Source organism: Corythoichthys intestinalis, chromosome 2 (assembly GCF_030265065.1).
Source record: "Corythoichthys intestinalis isolate RoL2023-P3 chromosome 2, ASM3026506v1, whole genome shotgun sequence".
Classification (NCBI taxonomy): domain Eukaryota; kingdom Metazoa; phylum Chordata; class Actinopteri; order Syngnathiformes; family Syngnathidae; genus Corythoichthys; species Corythoichthys intestinalis.
The window spans coordinates 55847337-55872334 of record NC_080396.1 but is presented as its reverse complement, the minus strand read 5'-3'; the positions used below and the strand labels follow the sequence as shown (position 1 = coordinate 55872334).

General features: G+C 38.5%; 1 protein-coding gene across 6 annotated transcripts in view; it reads right to left on the bottom strand.

Moving 5' to 3' along the window:
* cenpe (centromere protein E) overlaps nucleotides 1–24998 on the bottom strand; it is a 55173-nt gene that overhangs the window by 4495 nt on the left and 25680 nt on the right. For 2 of the 6 annotated variants that reach the window (XM_057830430.1, XM_057830431.1), the window contains exons 23-43: nucleotides 24181–24279; nucleotides 23761–23874; nucleotides 21296–21412; nucleotides 20088–20306; nucleotides 19633–19851; nucleotides 19185–19403; nucleotides 18674–18886; nucleotides 18241–18459; nucleotides 17802–18020; nucleotides 17370–17588; nucleotides 16936–17154; nucleotides 16488–16706; nucleotides 16031–16249; nucleotides 14767–14985; nucleotides 13666–13857; nucleotides 8012–8137; nucleotides 7523–7711; nucleotides 7062–7271; nucleotides 5723–5935; nucleotides 3502–3699; nucleotides 275–451 (exon numbers count right to left, since the gene is read on the bottom strand). In XM_057830430.1, coding sequence (XP_057686413.1) covers nucleotides 275–451; nucleotides 3502–3699; nucleotides 5723–5935; nucleotides 7062–7271; nucleotides 7523–7711; nucleotides 8012–8137; nucleotides 13666–13857; nucleotides 14767–14985; nucleotides 16031–16249; nucleotides 16488–16706; nucleotides 16936–17154; nucleotides 17370–17588; nucleotides 17802–18020; nucleotides 18241–18459; nucleotides 18674–18886; nucleotides 19185–19403; nucleotides 19633–19851; nucleotides 20088–20306; nucleotides 21296–21412; nucleotides 23761–23874; nucleotides 24181–24279 — 4038 coding nt within the window. The remainder of the gene's footprint in view (nucleotides 1–274; nucleotides 452–3501; nucleotides 3700–5722; nucleotides 5936–7061; nucleotides 7272–7522; nucleotides 7712–8011; nucleotides 8138–13665; nucleotides 13858–14766; nucleotides 14986–16030; nucleotides 16250–16487; nucleotides 16707–16935; nucleotides 17155–17369; nucleotides 17589–17801; nucleotides 18021–18240; nucleotides 18460–18673; nucleotides 18887–19184; nucleotides 19404–19632; nucleotides 19852–20087; nucleotides 20307–21295; nucleotides 21413–23760; nucleotides 23875–24180; nucleotides 24280–24998) is intronic. The other 4 variants (XM_057830432.1, XM_057830433.1, XM_057830435.1 and 1 more) reach the window with 4 other exon arrangements.

Genomic DNA, 24998 nt, shown 5'->3' with positions numbered 1-24998 from the left:
TTCATCTCATAGTACTTAAGTAGACCTAGTCGAATTGTGCTGAAAACCATCCTCGAACAATTCAGTTATCCCCCTAAAAAATAATAGGGTGCTAGAGCCTTTCAGCAGTGTGCATCATGGCCCAAAAAAAAAAAAAAAAAAAAAAAAAATGCAGAGACTACAGATCTGTAGTGTGAATGAGCAGTTGTGTTATCTGTGTCTGTAAGAGAAATTATTTATATACTATTTTCCTATGGCCCCTCATAGTTTTGAAGTAGTCGGACCAGACACAAACCTCCAAATCTTGCAACTGGCTCTTGAGAGTCTTTGTAGCATTCTTGAGCTCTACAACTTGTGCCTGGCTAGCCAGCAGTTCTATCTGAAGTTGTTGAGTGGCCATTTTGTATTCAGACACACAGCTGTTGGCTTTGTGGTGGGCCTCTTCCAGTTGCTTATTCTTTAGACACAAAACCTGTTAAAGATAACATGCCAACACTTTGCTAAGTATCATTTGTTACATTCTGTACAGGAGTAATTATATTGTCTCCTGTTTTCCATTACCGAACAATATTGAGAAATGGCTAACTTCAGTGTTTGAATCAATGATCTATAGGAGGATCTTTGTTAATATAACTTCGGCACATGCACAGTTGGTTGGGTGGCCAGAAATCACAAACACGATGACAGGCAGTGACGACACAAAGAGTTAGCTGGCAAAATGTACGTTGGTGGTATGAAAACGTTTCTATTAGTTTCATTCATAAATCAAAGGGATCAGCAACCTCTAAATTTTATACAGTATATAACTTTGAAACCAAGTTTAATGGGAAAATAATGAAACAATATTCAGTAGATCTTCCTCTTGCCAAAGTAACAGCTTTAAGACATTTCTTATGACTACCAATGCGTTTCTGCACATATGTATTCTGGACCACACATCCTTTCTTTAAAAGAAAGAACAACACAAAGAAAATGGACCAGCAATGTTGTTAGTCCTGCAGCAGAACCTACATGAGGGATTAAAATGATTTAAAACAGACTGTATGCTTTGCCAACAAAGTTATACTTGTGGCTGGAGCTGTACTAGAAAAAAAAAAATGCGGAAAACATCAGGATAAATGTTTTCTTTGATAAAAGCACAGTGAGGATAAGTTGTTATGTTGTCAAGTTGTTGTAGCTACGCCAAGCTATCAAGCGATTGGTAAACCTGGTATTCCAGTCTTTTGCCCTGTGAATTTGACTACAGAACATGATTGGTACGATATTTATGTCAATCATTCACCCAGGAAATAGCACCAGAAATGTAGTTGCTTTAGAAAAAAGTGCAGTTGACAAAGGGAAGGTGCGTATATTTTAAATCCTTGAGGTTTTTGAAACACTCGGGTCCATATCAAAATGTTACAAGGTTAAAAAGTATAAGTGACCTTTAACCAGTGCTAATAAATTACAGGTATTCAAATCAACAAAGCGACAAGGAGACCCACATTTTTACACTTGTGCGATTTTGTTCCGATGCATATAGGATATCTTCCGTGAGCCCAAAAAACCTAGTCTCAATTCTAAAATAATACTCTGCATATATTAAAATGTGGGGCAGCGCGTCTCAGTGTTAAGGCCGAGTTATACTTCCGCGTCAGACCTACGCCGTCAAGGAAGAATCGAGTTACGACCCTACGCCGTAGCCTGACGTGCGCCTCTCGATTTTTCTAACCTTCGCGTCGCGTAGACGCGTATGACGTAGCGAAAACGGACTGTGATTGGTCCGCTCAGACTGTTGTTTCCGGTTTACCGCGAAAACACCGCCATTGTAGAATAGAATCAAACATTTTCTACACGCAAAAATGCACCAAGCCGACGGAAGTATCATCGAAGAGCAAGTCTCGTCAAGACATTATTATTGTGATTGCCAAATGGCAAGGTCGGCGATCGGAAAAAAAAAAATGGAAGAACCAACGAGACGTGGGTGTTCGGAATCGAGTGGCCACACGAAGCGGTGACCCAGTCGGCCAAAAACTGCCAACTTTTTATCACTTTATGTCGTATTTTTGGTTGGTGTAGTCGTCCCGACCCAGAGGTTGTGTGTTCTATATTCTGCCCTGGCGACCTTGTCCAAGTATCCTTGTGCAAGACTAGTGAACCCCACGTTGCTCCTGATGCGGTGTCATCAGTAGGTAAATGAGGATATAGTGTCAAGGCGCTTGGAGCACCTTGAAGGTAGAAAAGCGCTATACACATGTAACTCCATTTACCAAAATGAAGTTACAGAGCCAAATCCCCATTGATTTGTAAATGAAAATAATGGAATATGTGAGGAGTGCCCAAACGTTTTCATACCACTGTATAAACATTTTAACGACAAGACCGGAGAAGGTTTAGAGAAAAGCCTGAAGTATGTATTGGCAACAAAATCGAAGTAATTCAAGGGCCTAAAATTCTTATTTCAAGGAAAATTGTGCTAATTTCTTCTACGTATCACAAAGCCATGATTGTCCTGAAAGTGGATTGTACATGATTCAAATGATTAAAAAAAAAAATAATAATAATTCTAACAAATTGTAGAATTTACCACAAAGTGAGCCTTAAAAACACTGTCAGTACAAGCAATAATCCAGACATTCAAAGTGTTCGGTGTCCTGTCAGATTAGCATACCATATTTTGTATTACATGGCAACATAATTGTCCATAAATGTGTTAAATATGACATTTACAATACAATGAGTCATCAAATGTTTAGCAAAAAATGATACAATAACAATACTAAATGTATATGCAGTATAATAGAACGTGGCAGCTACACAACAATGAAATCTGGTTCAGTGTACGTAAAAGTGGCAATTCCACAATCTATAAACTACCAAGTATTATAAACAACTTTGAACAACATTTGATGTGTAGGAAAGTGCTACATAGTCATACAGGTTTAAGAAATATATACAGTATATATATATATATATATATATATATATATATATATATATATATATATATATATATATATATATATATTCTAATTCTATATGGTCATACAGGTGGCTAAACTAACAGAACACCGCTGAACCTCATGATTGCCTGCAGCATTTATAGGAAACGTTCCGATAAATTATGGCTCAGTTCGTTACCCCCCCCCCCCAGCATTTTAGAATATAGGACAAGATCATTGGTTTCTAATGTAAATGTATCTTCTGTTATCCTTATATTGCACAGTGTTTGTAAAAAATTGTATTCAGAAGATTCCGGCTGTACAGTAAATTTTTGTATCTGTCAATCCCAACATATTCACTTTAGAAATAAAAAAAAAATGTCTGCTCACTAAATACACCACAAATGAAAAACGAATGAGCATAGATTTTGCGCAAATCAAACCTTCAAACAATTACTAGCTGCCTTTACAGAGTTTGCCCCAGTGCCAATTCACCATGTGAAATGAAACATTGATTGTGAAGTTGTTCCATAAAAACTAGATTTTCACTGTTGTACAGAATGGTGTGATGCAGTCCTGAATGCAAATTGATGAGACTAACTTTTACTTCCTCCTCAGATTGACGGAGTCGAATAAGTTGCTGGTTGCCGAACAAAGCCTGTGGTGACCTTGTTGGGGTTTCCTCCAGAGTCTGTTGCAGAGTGCAATGCATGCTTTTTTCTTCTTGCAGTCGGCACTCAGCCTGTGCCTTCAAGTGCTGCAATTCCTGACACTGAGCAATCCGCTCATCAAGGATGCCCTGCAGGAGTTCAAAGATGAGCTTTCCTTTACAAAAGGTAATTTCCGAGCCATTTTCCCATCAATTTACCCTTATGTGCCACCACACCAGAGGTTTGTTGTTGAAAATGGCAATGACACTCCGTTAAGAGAAGCTAAAACAGCTGGGGGTTTTCAACAAACTAAAAAATGGCATTTAGACCAAGACACCAATGAATTTTTTAAAGCTTGAATTGATAATTTAAGATTATGCACTAAATTTAAAGAGATCCAATCTGACTAACGGAGATTTTTACTGTATAAGATATTAGAGCAGGGCGGTAAACCGAAAATTTACCGTCACCGAAATTCTTAACGATGACCGACGTAATTTTGACCATGTCGGTAAATTCGGTAAATTAATAAAACAAGAAAATATAGTCTTTTCATCCCGCTTTGATTCTGTGTTGTTCGTCTATGTTCATTCCCCTTTAAAAAACAGTCAATGGGCTTACGTAGGGAGTCACGTGATCATCAAGGAGCCAATCAAACAAAAGCCCAGTAAGCTAACGCTAGCAGCTAACGCTACAAGCAAAACGTGATGGAGTGTGGCCTAAGGGAGGTTCACCAAACGTTTAACCGACATTTAGTAGACTCTTGGTGGCATCCAGACGGGCTTTCACCCGCTGTCCTCCCCGCTGTTCTCACGATTTCCGGAGATGGTGCTTTCAGTGCTTTCTACTGGTAGCCAGGCTAACGCTAGCTAGCGGCTAACGCTACAAATGAACGTGATGTAGTCGGATAGCGGCTCTAATCTTGTCGAAACGGCTGAACTTAATGAGTGGATTGGGCACGGACTGCATCTAGCAATTACTATGTGGCGTTATTTTGTATCTGTCTGTGTGTGATTCCTCTGATAGCTTTTGTGATGGTAAAGCATTCAGCTTAAAGTACAATCCAACGGCGAAACTTATAATGACCGAGAAATGGCCCCAGCTATTTTTCTGTATGTGCTTATTTCTGTGTCATTATTGCTATCATAAAATCTTAAGCGTTTCATTTGAAGAAGATCAATATAGCTTTAATGTGTGTGTGTCTCTCTCTGTTTGTTTGGGGGTTCATTTGTGCGTGCATTTATTAAAAAATGCACTGGGGGGGACCCTGAAACCATAATGTAAACACTTGTATTTAATAATTATGTCACAGCAGCCATTAACAATAAGTTGTCTTTTTGAAGTGTACTGTTCAAGCTGCAAGTCATTTGTGTTACAATGACATGTTTGCACAGGCATATTGATTTTGATAATGTACATTGTTCAAGTCATACACGCTGTTATAAATGTTCATACTTGAATTCTTATTGCTTACATTACATTTTTATAAACTTAATGTTTAGACTGCATGTACAATTGTTAAATACAGTATATGAAATTGAATGCTGGTAAATAAATCAACAAGAAACAGTTAATCTGTATCTCATGCATTGATTCAGATTTTCAAATTATATAACAGTACGCTTGGCCGAATTTATCGTCATTTATCGTTATCGAGATAAATCTGCTCAATTTATCGTGATACATGTTTAAGGCCATATCGCCCAGCCCTATAAGATATCCAAAGTGGTATTGTCAACCCTGCTACTGCTGTAATTTTTCAAGAGCTGCCACAAACAATTTGATAGTCGACTACCGGTAATCTAATTATTTTTGCGATAGTCGACGAACTGGTTCATACAACATATATCACGTTATGTTAATCTGTACTAACATTTTGCATTGCAACCAAAAACTAAGCATTCACATAATTTGGACTATGAAAACTTACACAATCTGTAATGTTTGCAAAAAATTTAATTTGTTTGATTACAATGGCAATCTATCTTCTCAAATGAAGGATTAAAGAGTTCAGAGAATATTTGCTGTTAAAAGGCTCAAAAAAGATCTTGGACAAAATTGTGCCTCAACTAGTTAAACATATACATCAGTTAAGTTTTAGTGTGGCTATTGGTATGGCTTAGTTTCAAAATGCTCTCTAAATAATAATGAACACAGGAACACAGAACATACCTGGAAAATATCTTTTCTCCTTTGTGTAACTTTAGATCTGCAATCACTCTCAGCCCAAAAGAGGCTTTCCAGCCTACTCATAACCAACGGCAGCCTATTCAACTCTTCTTGCACTAGCTTTGAGAACCTCGCCCTTTCTCTGACCTCAGCTGAAAGTTCATTGTGGTAAGAATCCAAGCCTGCCCAGAGGTTCTTCAAAACGTTGCTCATTTTCTGTAAAACAAATCATTGTTGTAAATGTTTTTAGCTTTGGCTGTTCTTGTAGCAATTTAGGACACAAGATATGCAAATAGGTCAGCTTTTTAACAATTATCGGATAAGTTCCCAGGAACTCACGAAAAAAAGTCTGCCTATTGCCGCCCTTGTCTAAATCAGGGGTGTCGAACCTATTCAACAAAGGCCCGCTGTGGGTGTAGGACAAGACGACACCTTTTCACCAATATGGTGTTTTACGAGTGCAATCAGTTGATTGCAGTTAGGTGCTACTCATTTTAGGAGAAACCTCATTGGTTTAACTTTCTGTGCTGGATCAGTTGGAACAAAAACCAGGACCCACAGTGGGCCTTGAGGTCAGGTTTGGAAACCGCAGGTCTAAATTACTACACACCTAACATTAACATAATTCCTTTGCACTAAGATACCACAAGGTGGCGGAATCAACCATGCAAGAAGCAACATAATATATCTAATTTTCGGACTGTAAGCCGCTACTTTTTTCCCGTCATTTTGAATCTTGCGTCTTATAGTCCAGTGCATCTTATTTGTTAATTTATTTGGGTTAATAGGTAACACTTTATTTGACAGCAGTGCCATAAGATGTCGCTGTTTAATAAAGTATTACCGGTTAATATCTTTGAGTATAAATATCCAATAATACATTGAGGAAAGCTGTGGCTAATATCCGGTGTGGCTTATCTATGAACAAATGATGTTTTCGTGTCAAATTTGGTGTGTGGAGACTTATACAGTAGTTAGGGGTGCTTTATAGTCCGAAAATTACAGTATATAGCTCCTTAACACCAAGAGCCTGCCAAAGCAATACTCTGAGTTGGGATCTTATTTTCGACAAAATTAGTGCATTGTCACCATTTTGCTTTGGCACAAAGCAGCTTTTTTTCAGCGAATAACTGAGGACTGATTTCCAAAAATATGCAGTCAGGGTTATCTGCAGCTTTGAATTTCAGTGAACATTTTAGGTGAATTTGCAATTGTGCAGGGGATTACTTTACAGTATACACATGCAATGTAGATGACTAAAATGTAACAAATGAAAAAAAAAAAAGGTACGCACTGTAATTTAAATGACAAGTTCGTTCTTATGACTTAGAACAGTGCTTACCTGCACATACAGCTGTCTTTTTTTTACCAGCTCACTCAGTCTGTGACCCTCGCCTGAGCAACACTCCCGATCTTGAAAAGAGCAGCTGGTTGCCGGTGACCTGCCTCGGAAAATATCTTGCAAACGCCCCTCCTCAAACATGGTGACATCGTTTTCCACTAACTGCTGAAAAGCCCTCTTGCATGTCTTTCCGCTAGCCAGAAGGACATCCTGGAGAAACAACGAACAGAATATTGTAAATACTTAAAACTCATTGGCTGCCATAGATGGCAATAGACGTCCAATCCATTTGAACTTGGAAGGCTATCCTTCACATTTCAAATGGATATAACATATATTAGTGTCAGACGAAATTCAAAGCAAAAGGATGACTAGAGCTACATGATTGGACATCTATCATCAATGGCACTGAAAGAGTTACTAAAAATGACTAAGGAAATTAAAAGAATAGTCTTGCTTACAATAATATTAGAGAGTGGCCTCAAATTCTTGGGTCCAAACCCAATGACAATGCTGTGGGCTTTCAATATGGCATGAGGAAAGGTTTCAGATTCGTTCAGGAAGCATTCCATTGTCAGGATCTTGTCTCTGATTATCGGATCAGGCGTGGTGCATGCATCTATAAATTGCTGAAATCTTTCAAATAACTCCTGTAAAAGGAAATATTTCAGGTGTGTCAGATATTTATTGAGGGTGAAGAATATAAAAGCAAAGAGAAGTAATTTCAAAATTTCTAACACCACTCACAAATGAAATCATAATTAAAATAAGTGGTTGAAAACCTCTTATGTTTCTTTATATTCTAGCAATTAAATTGGATGGTCTAACATTTCATGTTATTCTTGCGCCTTTTTGTGTGTGTGTGTGTGTGTGTGTGATGACTTTCAATTATAAAAATGCAAAACAACACGAACAACAAAACAAAATTAAGGCTTGTGTGAAGCATTTACCTCAAGTTCCAAAGATGAGTCTTGCAGCCTTGATGAAGCTGCCACTTTGGAATCTGGCATTTTCTGGTCACAATTTCTATGCTTTTCATGTATTACAGAGATGGTTTCCTTTGCTTCCATGAGCAACTGCAAAAGTGAGCAAGGATATCATAAATCATGAATGGTAACTAGCACAGAATAAAGTTTAGAATGTTCTGGACATTTCTGAATGATGAGGAAAACCAGAGGTAAACCAGTTACTGTAAACGAGATAAGTTCATTCGAGCATAAAAATCAATAATAAAATGTGATTTGTCAGTATTTTATTGCAATCTAAAGTATATCTACAGCATAAGGTGACGTATCACGATATTTTGTAGCCCAAAAGGTTATCGATATGCTCCCACCAACAATCAATGTATCATTTTAAAAAGGTATCACCGTTTAAAAAACAAAAGGAACCAACATGTTGCTACCAAAGTCTTCCATCACAATAGCATCTACGTTAGCTCACTGGCTGCCCATTAACAGTGCTAGACATCCAGTTCATTTTGACTGGTTTGGACATCGAGTACCATCAATGGCAAGAAAACCAGAGCATTCACAGTCGGTCTTGTGGGCATTTACAGGTCACTTCCTGGTCACTTTAGGGCATTTACAGGTTACTTCCAGTGACTGCCTTTTCATAACCCAAAATGAGCAGGAAGTGAGCCATAAATGTCCCAAAAAGAAAAGGAAGTGACCTAAAAACAACAGGCAATGTCGTGAAATGCCCCAAAATGAACTCATTGACTGGCATTGGCTGGCACTGACGGTCATAGACGTCCACTCCATTTGAACGGTGAGTGTGTTCATCCCTGCCACTTCGAACAGATTGGACTTCTACTAATAATAAACTAATTCCAATTCACAGGAGAAAGATGAAAAGAGCTCCTTTTTCTGTGTTTTTAGTTGTATCGTAGACTATCATAGAATGATTTCCTGACCAATGTATTGATAATTGTTGCATCTCCATATCGTAAAAACATTATGGTGAGCCTTGTATCGCAAATCGTATTGTATTGTGAGGTACCCAGAGGCTTCCACCTTTAACCTAAAGTAGATTAGGAAATGGTCTCTGCCCCCACTTGGTCTGCAAAGCCACATGAGTCAAAGCAGTAGTCCAAAATGGTCAAGATAAATGCATTAGCTTTCAAAATTCTCTCTGACTGGCTGCCAACCAGTGCCTGCCTTCTTCCATGTGACCCTCACTTGTGGAGCTAAATCAGACACGTGCCCAAACATTGTCCAAGGCTTGGACAAAAGTGAAAGCCATTAATGTCCGTCTGACTTTCAAGTGTTATATTAAAGGTATCTTCAGGACGATGGATTTAAGTCAGTGAGCTCCAAACTATTCCACATAGGGCCGCAGGATTTCATTCCAACAAAACAAAACGACACCTTTGCACCTATCCGGTGTCCTACAAGTATAATCGGCTGATTGCAGTCAGGTGCTGCTTGTTTTAGTAGAAACTTCATTGGTTAAACTGTCCGTACTCGATCGGTTGGAATAATAACCAGGACTCACAGCGCCCCTGGAGGACCGGTTTGGAGACCCCTGATTTAAGTGGGAAAAAAAAAAAAAAAAAAAAAAACGAAAAAAAAAAAAAACTGACTTTTTTTTTAAAAACACATAGCTAAGACTAAACAGTTGCCACATTTACATGGAGCCAAATATTCCAATTACAATCGGAATATTTATTCAAACCGAATAAATGTGTTCCATATAAACACCTCATTCGGAATGAACAGGCCCAAACCGAATGGAATTTCATTCCGATTCACAGGGGTGGAATATTCCTTTTCCCAAACCGATTAGAAGTAAAATTATATCATGTAAACAGGGAAGCGGAATGGTGTCTGGTTGCGTTCTTTCTGCACATGCTCCGTACTGACGTGGTCACGTCACTTTGTGACGTAAGTAACGTCACTTGCAACATGGCTTCCAAGCACACGCACAGCGCACCCACACAACTTTTTAAATGAACGGCGTGTCATTCTGAAGTTTTGTTTCCACTCGAAAAGTTAAAACAGCAGCTGATCTGACGATCGATCTCCATGTTTTGCAATGTGACGCTTTGATTTGATTAATCTGCGCATGTCAGACGGCAGTTGTCAAACGTCCTTACGGAATAAAGGCAGACACATGTAAACGCTGGATCGGAATAGATGAAGTGACATGTAAACAGCTGATGTGAAATTTCCATTCGGAATGATTTGAATCGGTATGAATAAAAGTCAGCATGTAAACGTGGCTAGTGAGGGGTGGTAATATTGCCGAAGTGGTATTGGAGTTAAAATTCCGTTTAGGTAAATCAACCTATTTTCATTCATTGGACATATACAGTGCCTTGCAAAAGTATTCGGCCCCCTTGAATCTTGCAACCTTTCGCCACATTTCAGGCTTCAAACATAAAGATATGAAATTTAATTTTTTTGTCAAGAATCAACAACAAGTGGGACACAATTGTGAAGTGGAACAACATTTATTGGATAATTTAAACTTTTTTAACAAATAAAAAACTGAAAAGTGGGGCGTGCAATATTATTCGGCCCCTTTACTTTCAGTGCAGCAAACTCACTATAGAAGTTCAGTGAGGATCTCTGAATGATCCAATGTTGTCCTAAATGACCGATGATGATAAATAGAATCCAACTGTGTGTAATCAAGTCTCCGTATAAATGCACCTGCTCTGTGATAGTCTCAGGGTTCTGTTTAAAGTGCAGAGAGCATTATGAAAACCAAGGAACACAACAGGCAGGTCCGAGATACTGTTGTGGAGAAGTTTAAAGCCGGATTTGGATACAAAAAGATTTCCCAAGCTTTTAACATCTCAAGGAGCACTGTGCAAGCCATCATATTGAAATGGAAGGAGCATCAGACCACTGCAAATCTACCAAGACCCGGCCGTCCTTCCAAACTTTCTTCTCAAACAAGGAGAAAACTGATCAGAGATGCAGCCAAGAGGCCCATGATCACTCTGGATGAACTGCAGAGATCTACAGCTGAGGTGGGAGAGTCTGTCCATAGGACAACAATCAGTCGTACAATGCACAAATCTGGCCTTTATGGAAGAGTGGCAAGAAGAAAGCCATTTCTCAAAGATATCCATAAAAAGTCACGTTTAAAGTTTGCCACAAGCCACCTGGGAGACACACCAAACATGTAGAAGAAGGTGCTCTGGTCAGATGAAACCAAAATTGAACTTTTTGGCCACAATGCAAAACGATATGTTTGGCGTAAAAGCAACACAGCTCATCACCCTGAACACACCATCCCCACTGTCAAACGTGGTGGCAGCATCATGGTTTGGGCCTGCTTTTCTTCAGCAGGGACAGGGAAGATGGTTAAAATTGACGGGAAGATGGATGCAGCCAAAAACAGGAACATTCTGGAAGAAAACCTGTTGGTATCTGCACAAGACCTGAGACTGGGACGGAGATTTATCTTCCAACAGGACAATGCTCCAAAACATAAAGCCAAATCTACAATGGAATGGTTAAAAAATAAACGTATCCAGGTGTTAGAATGGCCAAGTCAAAGTCCAGACCTGAATCCAATCGAGAATCTGTGGAAAGAGCTGAAGACTGCTGTTCACAAACACTCTCCATCCAACCTCACTGAGCTGGAGCTGTTTTGCAAGGAAGAATGGGCAAGAATGTCAGTCTCTCGATGTGAAAAACTGATAGAAACATACCCCAAGCGACTTGCAGCTGTAATTGGAGCAAAAGGTGGCGCTACAAAGTATTAACGCAAGGGGGCCGAATAATATTGCACGCCCCACTTTTCAGTTTTTTATTTGTTAAAAAAGTTTAAATTATCCAATAAATTTTGTTCCACTTCACGATTGTGTCCCACTTGTTGTTGATTCTTGACAAAAAATGAAAATTTTATATCTTTATGTTTGAAGCCTGAAATGTGGTGAAAGGTTGCAAGGTTCAAGGGTGCCGAATACTTTTGCAAGGCACTGTAGGATTAAGTTTTAAGTGTAAATGTATTTCCCTTCTGCTGACGGAATTCCATCACAATGACGGAGAGCTTTAATCCATGGAACAATGCTACCAGAAAGTATGCTTTTATTCCCCCTTAAATCATTATTTTCCTCAATGTTTTTTTGTTGTTGTTGCAGACAAACCTCTGATCCACACTTACCAGTAAGTATTGTTGTTGGTAGTAATACTCATAAGCTGTTGTAGTATTTATCAGTATCATCGTAAACATGTAAACATTTACTCTATGAGTGAAGTTACATTGTGCACACAAAAATGATCTAATTGCGCTCCTAAATTTTCAGTTTGGGTGTTACTGTGCCCTCAGTAAAGACAAAAAAGTATTGTCTGGAGCCCGGCAATTAAAAAATAAATTTGTCAGCATATTTCATTATGAAGTTACAGTGGTACCTCTACATACGATCGCTTCGACACACGAACTTTTCGACATCCGACGTAAAATTTGACTCGCCATTTGTTTCTACATCCGACGACATGCTCGAAATACGACGACAATGGCAGCACCGCAGACGAATGCACGGCGGATTTTCTTGTGTGACAAATCAACACAGGTTTCAGAAAAGGTTGGTACAGGTGGTGAAACAAGGAAAAAGTTGATGCTTACCTTCGAAATGAAGATGCAAATGACAGAAAAATATGAGCGTGGGGTGGGCATCCGTGAAATGGCTCAACAATACATCTCCACGGTCCTCCTCCGACCATCGTTCGCCAGTCTTTATAAATTAAGCTGACAATTCTTATTGTCTCCAAAGAAATCGCCAGCTTCGCCACGTTTTCATCATTTCTTTTACAACTTATTCAACACAAAACGCCTGCTGTCTGCCTCAAATGATGGTGTTCTCAAGAGAACATTCAAAGTGAAAGTGAAACTCAAGCTCACCGGTCTGTTTCTGGCACGTGAGCCCCGCGGTGCGTTCAGGTACACAAAAAAACGTCCGCCTTATTAGAACCCGATTCGTTACACTATTACAGGAATTATTATTATTCTTTTTATTACATTATTCCAATTTTGATTTATAATTTATTTGTTTTGCTACGTGTAATTGCCATTTGTAATAGCACCAGCAGTATTTTTTAAGGATTTAGTGCAGGTTTTTGGGCTGTGGAACGAATTAATGGAATTATAATGTATTCCTATGGGAAAATCCTGCTCGACATACGACCATTTCGACTTACAAACAAGGTCCTGGAACGGATTAACTTCGTATGTAGAGGTACCACTGTATTTATTTAGCATTAAATCATGCACAAAAGGGTAGTAGCTTTATTGTTCATCTTCCAAGCCGGGTTGTGGGGTGTTGGCGTTACGTTACCGGCCACGTTCACATTTCGTTGTTCATGCATCATGTAACATTATCATACTGTGCACTTATTCAGCATGTTGTTCTCTATTGTATTTTAATTTTAAATTGCCTTTCAAGATGACATATCTGTTCTATGTGTTGGATTTCATCAAGTAAATTTCCACCCAAAATGTGACTTACACTCCGGTGTCACTTATATGTTTTTTTTCCTCTTCGTTGGGCATTTATGGCTGGTGCGACTTATACTCAGGTGCGACTTATAGTCCGAAAAATACGGTACAATTAAAACATGAATTGATAACACAATTGTAGCACGCTTACCATGCTCTGTAGCTCTGATTTGAGCTGTTCTTTCTCACTTATGAGTTCTTCCATTTTATTCTGCAACTGAATTCGTTCCTCGCTGAGAGAGCTCACTTTGCAAGTCAGCTTTTCCAAAGTGGAACTCTTCTCGGACAATTGAACATTTTGTTCATTTTCAACATGCTCAAGTTTTCCCGTTAAAGTCTTCACCTGTAAAGATAGAAATTGGTATTTAAAAAAAAAAAAAAAAAAAAAAAAAAAAAAACATGGAAAAAAGAACAGATGAAATGGAGACAAGGTAGAAAATATCGAAATTCGAATATTGTTCAGGAAACACAAAAAAGGCAACCAAATGTTGAAAATATGAAGTGAGCATGCGCAATAATCACATCGCAGGATGTGTGGAACATCTATGTCACACTGCTGTTTCCATAGTTGTGTGCTCCCTGTGGGTGTGGTATGCGCTTCCTGTGGGTGTGGCATTACAGTATAAAGAACCCCTATGGGATTTAGCGTGTGCACATGTGATGAGAAGCACACTTAATATAGAAATGAAGTTCCACTTTGACCTCTGCCTTACACTTACAGTATTTAGATGAAGACAGTACATAAAAATGTGCAATTGTTTTATTGGTTTTTTTAAACATGTAAACTTTTGTTTTACATCATAAAAGCAGCAAAAGTGGAGATCCCTGATCCCTTTTATATACCACAAACCTGGATTAAACGGCATGATTTAATTAGGGATGGGTGAAAAAGATCGGGTTTTTAAGTAAAAACTAACTGGTGCAACCAATGCAAAAAGTAAGTGTGGAGCCATCGCAATATACTGTATATCACAATGTTAATTTTTTGAAATATCATTTGGATCTATCCCCAATAGAGATATTCAAGTTATCTGGTGAAAATTCTTCTAGTTTTGATATCGCAGTATATCACGAACCTCCCAAAAATCGCAATAATTGTTTTTCTCAATATCGTTCAGGCCTAGCATACAGCCAGTTTAAAGTGAAGCTCTTTTTTTTCGTGGGCTATAGAGAATCTTTACAAGCAATTAATCATTTGTCTTGGCTAATCAAGTCCTTGGGCCACAATTTTAATATATGAAAAGTTCCTTACCATCTCCATTGTCTCCTCCAGTTGTGCGTTGAGCAGGAACTTCTCCTGGCTCAGGCCCTCCGCTGTCTCAAGGAGCCCATCTTTCTCTTCACTGAGAGATGTAATTTGGCTCATCAACTTCTGAGTCTCTTCCAAGAAAGTCTGATGCTCTGCTGCTTTGTTAAACAGGCCATCTCTCTCTGCTTTCACAGTTTCAAGCTCCATAGTCAAAATCTTTGTCTATTGAAAATAAAGAAGGCTGTTTCATAGGCACCAACATCATCTCTTGTAACTTATTCATAAAGAAGCAACCAGGAAGCTTGCACGTGTACAAATCGCACAAAATGACTAATCCCAAAAATAAATATTTTCAAAGAATAAAGTTAGCATCTACAATAATTTTCAGGACTATAAGCCGCTACTTTTCCCCCTCATTTTGAATCCTGCGGCTTATAGTCCAGTGCGGCTTATTTGTTGATTTATTTGGGTTGAATGACTCGTGCACTAATGAATGCTTATGACACATGTCTTTAAGTGTCATCCGGCAAATTATGTCACTAACTCCATTTATGTCCAGCTCGGATCTTTTACATCCATTCAAAAGTGTGATAATTTGCCGGATGACGCAAAATGATGTCTGTCATAAGCATTAATTAATGCTCATGGCAGTGTCATGTCGTAATTTTGATGGTCTTATGACAGTCTTATAGCACCACTGTCAAATAGAGAGTTACCAAATTCCATGATTAGCAATTAATGAAACAACTAGAACAGTAACTGAAGAAATAATTAGCTTAGAACATGAATTTTAACTGTTATATACATCTGTAGCACAGCAATGCATGTGCGGAGGCTTGTTGGACAACAACAGTGTTGACAGCAGGTGGCAGCAGAGGTTCACCGTCTCCCCCGAGAGAACAGTAATGGCCAAATGAAGCTTCTTGAAGCAATGAGGCTTTGCAGCTAATTGGTTCAAAGCTTCATGGTGGTTCATTTGGTCTTATGACAGCCTTATGGTGTCGCTGTCAAATAAAGTGTTACCGGTGTATATTTTTTGGTGTAAATATCCCATAATACAGTGAGGACAGCTGCGGCTTACAGTCCAGTGCGGCTCATCTATGAACAAATGCCATTTCCGTGTCAAATTTGGTGGGTGGCGGCTTATAGTCAGGATGCTTATAGTGTGAAAATCATGGTACTAGGGTTTTCTGTCCTTATTTTTGGTTTTGGGCAAGAATTTTCACTTCATTATATCTTGGGTATAATGACATTTTCTGTCCCTTACCTTCTCAATGTTATCCTCCAGTTGTGCTTTGAGCTGACTCTTTTCCTGGCTCACGCCATCCACTTTCTCAAGGAGCTCATCTTTCTGTTGGCTGAGGGATGTAATTCTGCTCATCAAGTTCTGAGCCTCTTCCAAGGAAGTCTGATGCTTTGCTTCTTTGTTACAAAGGTCATCTCTCTCCTCTTTCACAGTTTCAAGTTCCATAGCCAAAATCTTAATCTGTTGAAATTAAAGAAGGCTGTTTCATAGGCACTAACATCATCTCTTGTAACTCAAAAAGAAGCAACCGGGAAGCTTGCACGTGTACAAATTGCACAAAATGACTAATCTAATAAATATATAAATTTTTAAAGGAATAAGTTATCATCGACTTGGGTTTTGTTTCTTTATTGTCTGTTTTGGGCAGAAAAATTCACTTTGTTACACTATGGTTTTAAAGACATCCTCAGTCCCTTACCGTCTCAATTTTATCCTCCAGTTGTACGTTGAGCTGACTCTTCTCCTGGCTCAGGCCCTCCACTGTCTCAAGGAGCTCATCTTTCTCACCGCTGAGAGATTGAATTCTGCTCATCAACTTCTGAGTCTCTTCCAAGGAAGTCTGATGTTCCGCTTCTTTGTTACACAGGCCATCTCTCTCTGCTTTCAGAGTTTCAAGCTCCATAATCAAAATCGATATCTGTTTAAATTAAAGAAGGGTGTTTCATGGGCACCAACATCATCTCGTGTAACTCCATCATAAAGAAGCAACCAGGAAGCTTGCACATGTACAAATTGCACAAAATTCCTAAGCCAAAGATGAAATATTTTAAAGTCATCATCGACTTGGGTTGTTTCTTTATTGTCTGTTTTGGGCAAGAATTTTCCCTTCGGTACATCACGGGTTTAAGACATCCTCAGTCCCTTACCGTCTCAATTTTATCCTCCAGTTGTACGTTGAGCTGACTCTTCTCCTGGCTCAGGCCCTCCACTGTCTCAAGGAGCTCATCTTTCTCACCGCTGAGAGATTGAATTCTGCTCATCAACTTCTGAGTCTCTTCCAAGGAAGTCTGGTGTTCCGCTTCTTTGTCACACAGGCAATCTCTCTCTGCTTTCACATTTTCAAGCTCCATTGCCAAAGTCTTTCTCTGTTGAAAATAAAGAAGGCTGTTTCATGGGCACCAACATCATCTCTTGAAACTCAATAATAAAGAATCAACCAAGAAGCTACCACATGTACAAATTGCACAGAATGATGAAGCCAAAGCATAAGAATTTTCAAAGAATTAAATTATCATGTACTAGAGTTTTTTTTCATCATCTTCGGTGCATCACGGGTTTAAATACATCCTAAGTCCCTTACCGTCTCAATGTTATCCTCCAGTTGTGCCTTGAGCTGACTCTTCTCCTGATTCAGGCCCTCCAATGTCTCAAGGAGCCCATCTTTCTCTTCACTGAGAGATATGATCCTGCTCATCAACTTCTGAGTCTCTTCCAAGGAAGTCTGTTGTTCAGCTACTTTGTTACACAGGCCATCTCTCGCTGCTTTCAGACTTTCAAGCTCCATACTCAAAATCGTTATCTGTATAAATTAAAGAAGGGTGTTTCATGGGCACCAATATCATCTTGTGTAACTCAATCATAAAGAAGTATACAGGAAGCTTGCACATTGTACAAATTGCACATGATTAATCCAAAGCATAAGTATTTTCAAAGAATAAGGTTATCATGTACTAGAGTTTTTTTTCTTTATCTTCGGTACATCACGGGTTTAAAGACATCCTAAGTCCCTTACCGTCTCAATTTTATCCTCCAGTTGTGCGTTGAGCTGAGTCTTCTCCTGATTCAGGCTCTCCACAGTCTCAAGCAGCTCATCTTTCTCTTCACTGAGAGATGTAATTTTGCTCATCAACTTCTGAGTCTCTTCCAAGGAAGTCTGTTGTTCAGCTTCTTTGTGACACAGGCCATCGCTCTCTGCTTTCAGAGTTTCAAGCTCCATACTCAAAATCGTTATCTGTATAAATTAAAGAAGGGTGTTTCATGGGCACCAACATCATCTCGTGTAACTCAATCATAAAGAAGTAACCAGGAAGCTTGCACGTGTACGAATTGTACAACATGATTAATCCAAAGCATAAGTATTTTCAAAGAATTAAGTTATCATGTACTAGAGTTTTTTTTCTTCATCTTCGGTGCATCACAAGTTTAAATACTGTACATCCTAAGTCCCTTACAGTCTCAATGTGATCCTCCAGTTGTGCGTTGAGCTGACTCTTCTCCTGATTCAGGCCCTCCACGGTCTCAAGCTGCTCATCTTTCTCTTCACTGAGGGATGTAATTTTGCTCATCAACTTCTGTGTCTCTTCCAAGGAAGTCTGTTGTTCAGCTTCTTTGTGACACAGGCCATCGCTCTCTGCTTTCAGAGTTTCAAGCTCCATCCTCAAAATCATTATCTGTATAAATTAAAGAAGGGTGTTTCATGGGCACCAACATCATCTTGTGTAACTCAATCATAAAGAAGTGACCAGGAAGCTTGCACATGTACGAATTGCACAACATGATTAATCCAAAGCATAAGTATTTTCAAAGAATGAAATTATCATTTACTAGAGTTTTTTTCTTCATCTTCGGTGCATCACGGGTTTAAATACATCCTAAGTCCCTTACCGTGTCAATGTGATCCTCCAGTTGTGCGCTGAGCTGACTCCTTTCCTGATTCAGGCCCTCCAATCTCTCCATCAGTTCATCTTTCTCTTCAGTGAGAGATGTAATTTTGCTCATCAACTTCTGAGTCTCTTCCAAGGAAGTCTGATGTTCCACTTCTTTGTTACACAGGCTCTCTGCTTTCAGAGTTTCAAGCTCCATACTCAAAATCGTTATCTGTATAAATTAAAGAAGGGTGTTTCAATCAGGCCATCGCTCTCTGCTTTCAGAGTTTCAAGCTCCATCCTCAAAATCATTATCTGTATAAATTAAAGAAGGGTGTTTCATGGGCACCAACATCATCTTGTGTAACTCAATCATAAAGAAGTAACCAGGAAGCTTGCACATGTACAAATTGCACAACAAGATTAATCCAACGCATAAGTATTTTCAAAGAATTAAGTTATCATGTACTAGAACTTTTTTCTTCATCTTCGGTACATCACGGGTTTAAAGACATCCTAAGTCAACTTACCGTCTCAATGTGATCCTCCAGTTGTGCATTGAGCTGACTCTTTTCCTTATTCAGGCCCTCCACTGTCTCAAGCAGCTCATCTTTTTCTTCACTGAGAGATGTAATTTTGCTCATCAACTTCTGAGTCTCTTCTAAGGAAGTCTGATGCTCCGCTTTTTTGTTACACAGACCATCTCTCTCTGCTTTCACAGTTTCAAGCTCCATAGCCAAAGTCTTTGTCTGTTGAATAAAGAAGGGTGTTTCATAGCCACCAACATCATCTCGTGTAACTCAATCATAAAGAAGCAAACAGGAAGCTTGCACATGTACAAATTGCACAAAATTCCTAAGCCAAAAATGAAATATTTTCAAGTTATCACCGACTTGGGCTTTGTTTCTTTATTTTCTGTTTGGGCAAGACTTTTCACTTCGGTACATCCCGGGTTTAAAGACATCCTCAGTCCCTTACCGTCTCAATTTTATCCTCCAGTTGTGCGTTGAGCTGACTCTTCTCCTGGCTTATTCCCTCCAATGTCTCAAGAAGCCCATCTTTCTCTTTACTGAGAGATATAATTCGGCTCATCAATTTCTGAGTCTCTTCCAAAGAAGTCTGATGTGGCTCTTCTTTGTTACACAGGCCATCTCTCTCTGCTTTTACAGTTTCAAGCTCCATTGCCAAAGTATTTGTCTGTTGAAAATGAAGAAGGCTGTTTCATTGGTACCAACATCTCTTATAACTCATTCATATAGAAGCAACCAAGAAGCTCGCACATGCACAAATTGCACAAAATGACTGATCCAAAGAATAAATATTTTCTAAGAATTAAGTTATCATGTACTCGGGTTTGTGTCCTCATTTTTGGTTTTGGGAAAGAATTTTCATTTAGGTACATCACGGGTTTAACGATGTCCTAAGTCCCTTACCGTTTCAATGCTATCCTCCAGTTGTGCGTTGAGATGACTCTTCTCCTGGTTCAGGCCCTCCAATGTCTCAAGGAGCTCATCTTTTTCTTCACTTAGAGATGTAATTCTGCTTATCAACTTCTGAGTCTCTTCCAAGGAAGTCTGATGTTCTGATTCTTTGTTACACAGGGCATCTCTCTCGGCGTTCGCAATTTCAAGCTCCATAGCCAAAATCTTTATCTGTTAAAAATTAAAGAAGGCCATTTCATACGCGCAAACATCATCTCTTGTAACTCATACATGAAGAAGCAACCAGGAAGCTCGCACATGTACAAATTACACAAAATGACTAGGGATGTCCCTATCCCATTATTTTGCACCCGAGTCAGAGTCACCTGATTTTGAGAATCTGCCGATACAGAGTCCCGATCCGATACAAGGGAAAAAAAGTGAAAAAAAAAAACAATTTTTTTTTTTTTTTTTGGAACAAGAGGTCCAAACATTTTACAGTACTGTATCGTTTACAGTACTTCCTCTTCCACTTTTCTGGGAGTGTTGCTGAGTATAGTAGTACACTATCTACTTGGGTTTTGTTTCTTCATTTTTGGTTTTGGGCACAGCAACTTTTGAATCTTTTCCATGGAGGTTACATATTCCGTTTCCTTGTCAAAAGACAGTCTCTCTCTGCTTTAGTAGTCTCAAGCTGCATTGTCAAAATGTTTATCTGTTTAAAAGAGGGGAGTTTATAAAGCGGAAGTTCAGAATTTTTGACATCAGGTTTAATCTTCAAGTAAGCAGGGGTTTAGTTAGTTGGTGGAGATGATTTCAACAAACTCTGTTTCGTTTGCAAGTTATTGACTCGCGCTAGCTTAGCCACTCCGGAGCCCTGAAACTAACAAATAAGTTGTAATCAAAACGGAATTTGTTGAAATCAACTCCACCAACTAATTAAACACCTGCTAACCCGAAGATTAAGCCTAATGTCAAAAATCCTGAACTTCCGCTTTAATAGGCCGCAACGTTAGGATGGATAAATTAACTTTTTTTCAACATTTTGCTTTGACTACTTTTCACATATCAGTTCTTGTTTTTCAGCTCTTAAACTCACACTGAAAAAAAAAATCAGGCAAGATTTTAGAATTTTCATTCTAAAAATGGGCAAACAATTCAGTACACAAAAAACACGTTTGATGACTTTGATTTTATTTTGACAATGTGTTATAACATACCTGATTTTGCAGCTGTACTTGGTTCTCTTGACCTGTGCTTTCAATATCCTTATTTCTCTGAACTTGCTGTTGAAGCTGGGATTGGAGGGACTGCAAAAGGCTTTCATTCTCTGCTGCCTAAAAAAAAAAAAAGAAATATACCAGCTTAGTTACACGGACCGACGAGAAAAAAAAAAATCCAGTATCTGGCCAAATAGATATATATATAGATATATATTCGAGCTGGGACGATCCGCTTACGTCACGCTCCGTATCCCAATACCACTGTGGAGATCCAATACATATTGTGATACTTCAACTATGGCAACATATTACCTTTTAAAATTTATAAAAACACAGAGGCATGCATCTCCATTTAACTAGATTCCATTTGACATTCCTTTTTTGACATTTAAAGGTGCATTAACTGTTGCAGCAACTGTTCCTGGGCAAAATAGAACAAAAACTATTTAAAACACTTCACATTTTATAGAGTCCTGATCCGATACTAAAAAAAATGTTGTTTTAAAAAAAAAAGGTTTTAAACATGTTGCTGTCCCACTCAATTATTTTTAGACAACAATAACCAAGAAAAATACTTGTCTTTATTAAATTCTTCGTTGAGTCAGTCCACCCAAATCTGCTTATGTTGCTCTCTTACTTACACGCACACAATGAATGGCGTACCGCATGCATGTTATTTTTAGACCGTGACGTCGCATCGTAAAGCGGAAGTAAAGCCGAAGTGGGAAATTATAGATCTGCCCTCGCATAGAAACAATGTAATTTGTGCTACTTTTCTCCGGTAATCTTTCAAAAACGAATATGCCGATCACACATTGCTTTTTGGAACTTGTAGAAACGACTAGACATTACGACATATGAAGGATGTTTTCTTCATACGTTTCCGGAATCCAGAAACTCGGGAGGAAAAAATGTGAAGACCAAATCAACTTGCGCGGACTTTAACACCAGCTCGGTGAATCCATTTACATTTCATATGCAGTAAACATTTTGTTGGGTTGGCATGGTCTTTTAGAGGACAAAGAGGTAAGCCATTTTTATATTTTTAACTTATTTTTTAGCATAACGTTGTGCCGTACTGCTTCTGACAATGAATGACCTGAAAAGAATTACAATGGTATCTGACTGCCAGTTACCGTTTCTGTTATTAAAAAAAAAAAAAAAAAAAAACCTTTAGTAAGGGGAAGTGTAAATAAATTATAGAATTGATATTTGTTATCAATGGAAAAAATTTAAGGTGTTCGTTGGCTGTCACCCAGTAGCATTTGCGATCGCTACACAAAGCTAACTAAATTACCCCCAACAACGGTAAGAGACATAGGACAACCAGAGGATATATAAGAAAGACAGGGCTGATGGTAAAGGATAGCTTGTTGAAACAGGAGAATGTCATTGCATTGTCATTTATCGCGTCGATAAAAAAACTAAGGCTATGCTGAGGTCGGCTCGTTTTTTTCGTCTTTTTCAGCCTTCGACACTCAAGCCGTCTCTTTAACTGAACATTTTTATCTGAATTTAGCACCAGGGACATCATTTTCATAGAGAATTGGTAGGTTTAGCTCTGTAAACATCTCCTTCGTACATGATTTCCATTCATTTCCTATTAGGTACAAACGGTGGCGTGTCCCTCCTTAGAGACAGTAGCTAATGTTATGAATATTAATGAGCGGAAGTGACGTGTTGCTTGAGGTACGCCATTGCCACTCTCACTACCGCAAGTGCGGCATCTTTCAAATATATCGCTCCCAGGGTTCTCTGGTAACATCAAAGCCTCAACAGCTGTCACTCTTCTGTAACTTTAACAAGCAATCTCGGACCATGAAAAGCAGCAGGACGGAGACTAATCAGATCAGGACAACTCAAGTTTGTTGGCTTATGGCCAGCGCTATGTTGGCGCAGCACATTTAAAGTATCTAAATTATCGATACGCATAAAAAAAGAATCGATACTTTGATCGTGACATAAAGGATGCGATATATCACCAGCTGATTTTTTCCCCCCTTCAACTCCAAAAATTTCAATATCACACAATATTCCGTTTTTGTTATTGCGTAGCACCAAGTCAACTGAAACTGATATTTCTGTAACTGGACAATAGACACTAATGTAGCTCTTTAAAAATGGAAGTTGTGATGTGAAAGTTTTCATTTTGATGACTGCTACAACAGTATGGTAGATTTATTTAACAGACTCAATGTTCAAATCACAATAACAACACAAGAGATCAAAAACAATAATAAACATCCTTCTTATAATGAATTCCCCTCTAGTGTCTCAATCAAAAATGAGCATTCTAATTAAAAATAATTAGAATATTTGATATAATATAGTGCTTAAATTCTAAAGTATTTTTTTTGGGCTGGTTAACATGTCATACGTTCGATGGATTAAAGTGCTTTCATCAATTCTGGTAGACCACATGCCAACACTGACTTTATTTTTCATATGCATCGGGAACTTACATGTGTTTTAATCTCTTCAAGCCCTAAAGTCATGTCCTCCAACTCTTTGATACGCTGTTTCAGAGCAACTATTTCTCCAAGGGAGTTCCGGAGCTCTTCCTGATTCTCAATCATCTGTTTTGATGACAAATACAACACACATAACGAGCTATGAGATAATGAGACCATGGCTTTGGACACAGACACACACACCAAAAAGATGTTGGGCCAGAAATGAAAAGTTTTTGCCCCTAATCCGGGTAGTGGTGGTTTCTAGTGGTTGCCGCCATCTGGGGTGTTGACACACTTCAGTAACAGCCCAGCGTCAGTCAATGAAAACATTAAATGCTGCTGGTGGAACACATAGGCAATGGAGGACGGGGTACTTCCGGTCGTTTTGAACAGATTAGTCAATAGTGCAACAGTAGTATGGAAGCTGACCATGTCTATATTTTCTTGTAGATCCATCTGGAACTGGTCTCTCTCCGCTGTAACATTTCTGACGGCCAACTCTAGCTTCTCCAAATCTTCAGCAGAAATCTGAACACCAGACAGGGATATTTATTTTTTTTAACACGTAAATTGTATTTTTCAAATAACTCAGATATAGAACAGCTACACATTTATTTTTGATATTTAATATTTTTGTTTAAAGATTTTTACAACTGTTGCTGTTTTTCAGTTTTATATTTATTGTTATATTTTGTGTAAACAACTCAGAGGACTAATGCACTTGCAATTTTGTCGGATTTAATATTCAAGTTCAAATATGTTTACAACTTTGTTTTTGTTTTACTGAGATTTTTATTGTTATAGTTTGTGAACAACTCGTGACTATTGTACCTGCTCTTTTATTTGTCATAGTTACTATTTTTACTCAAATATGTTTGCACCTTTGTTAATTTACAGAAGTTTTTATTTATTGTTAGATTTTGTCAACACCTCAGGGGACGAATGCACCTGCTCTCTTATCTGTCATTTAATGTATTCGCTGCTGTTGAAGTGTAAGATACCGTGTTCAATAAGTCATCTATTCTGTGCAGACATGGCTTCCTTGATCCCTTCATACAGCAATCTTCATCATTCACAAATTAAACTGTTCTATATGAATACATTGTGGTCACTGTGTGTTATCTAAAGTATTTCCAAACAGCTATTCCAGTCATCTAGTGAAAAATTCTTTAATATATACATATATATATTTTTTTAATTAAATATCACAATATATTGCAAACCCCCCAAAAAATCGCAGCAATAGT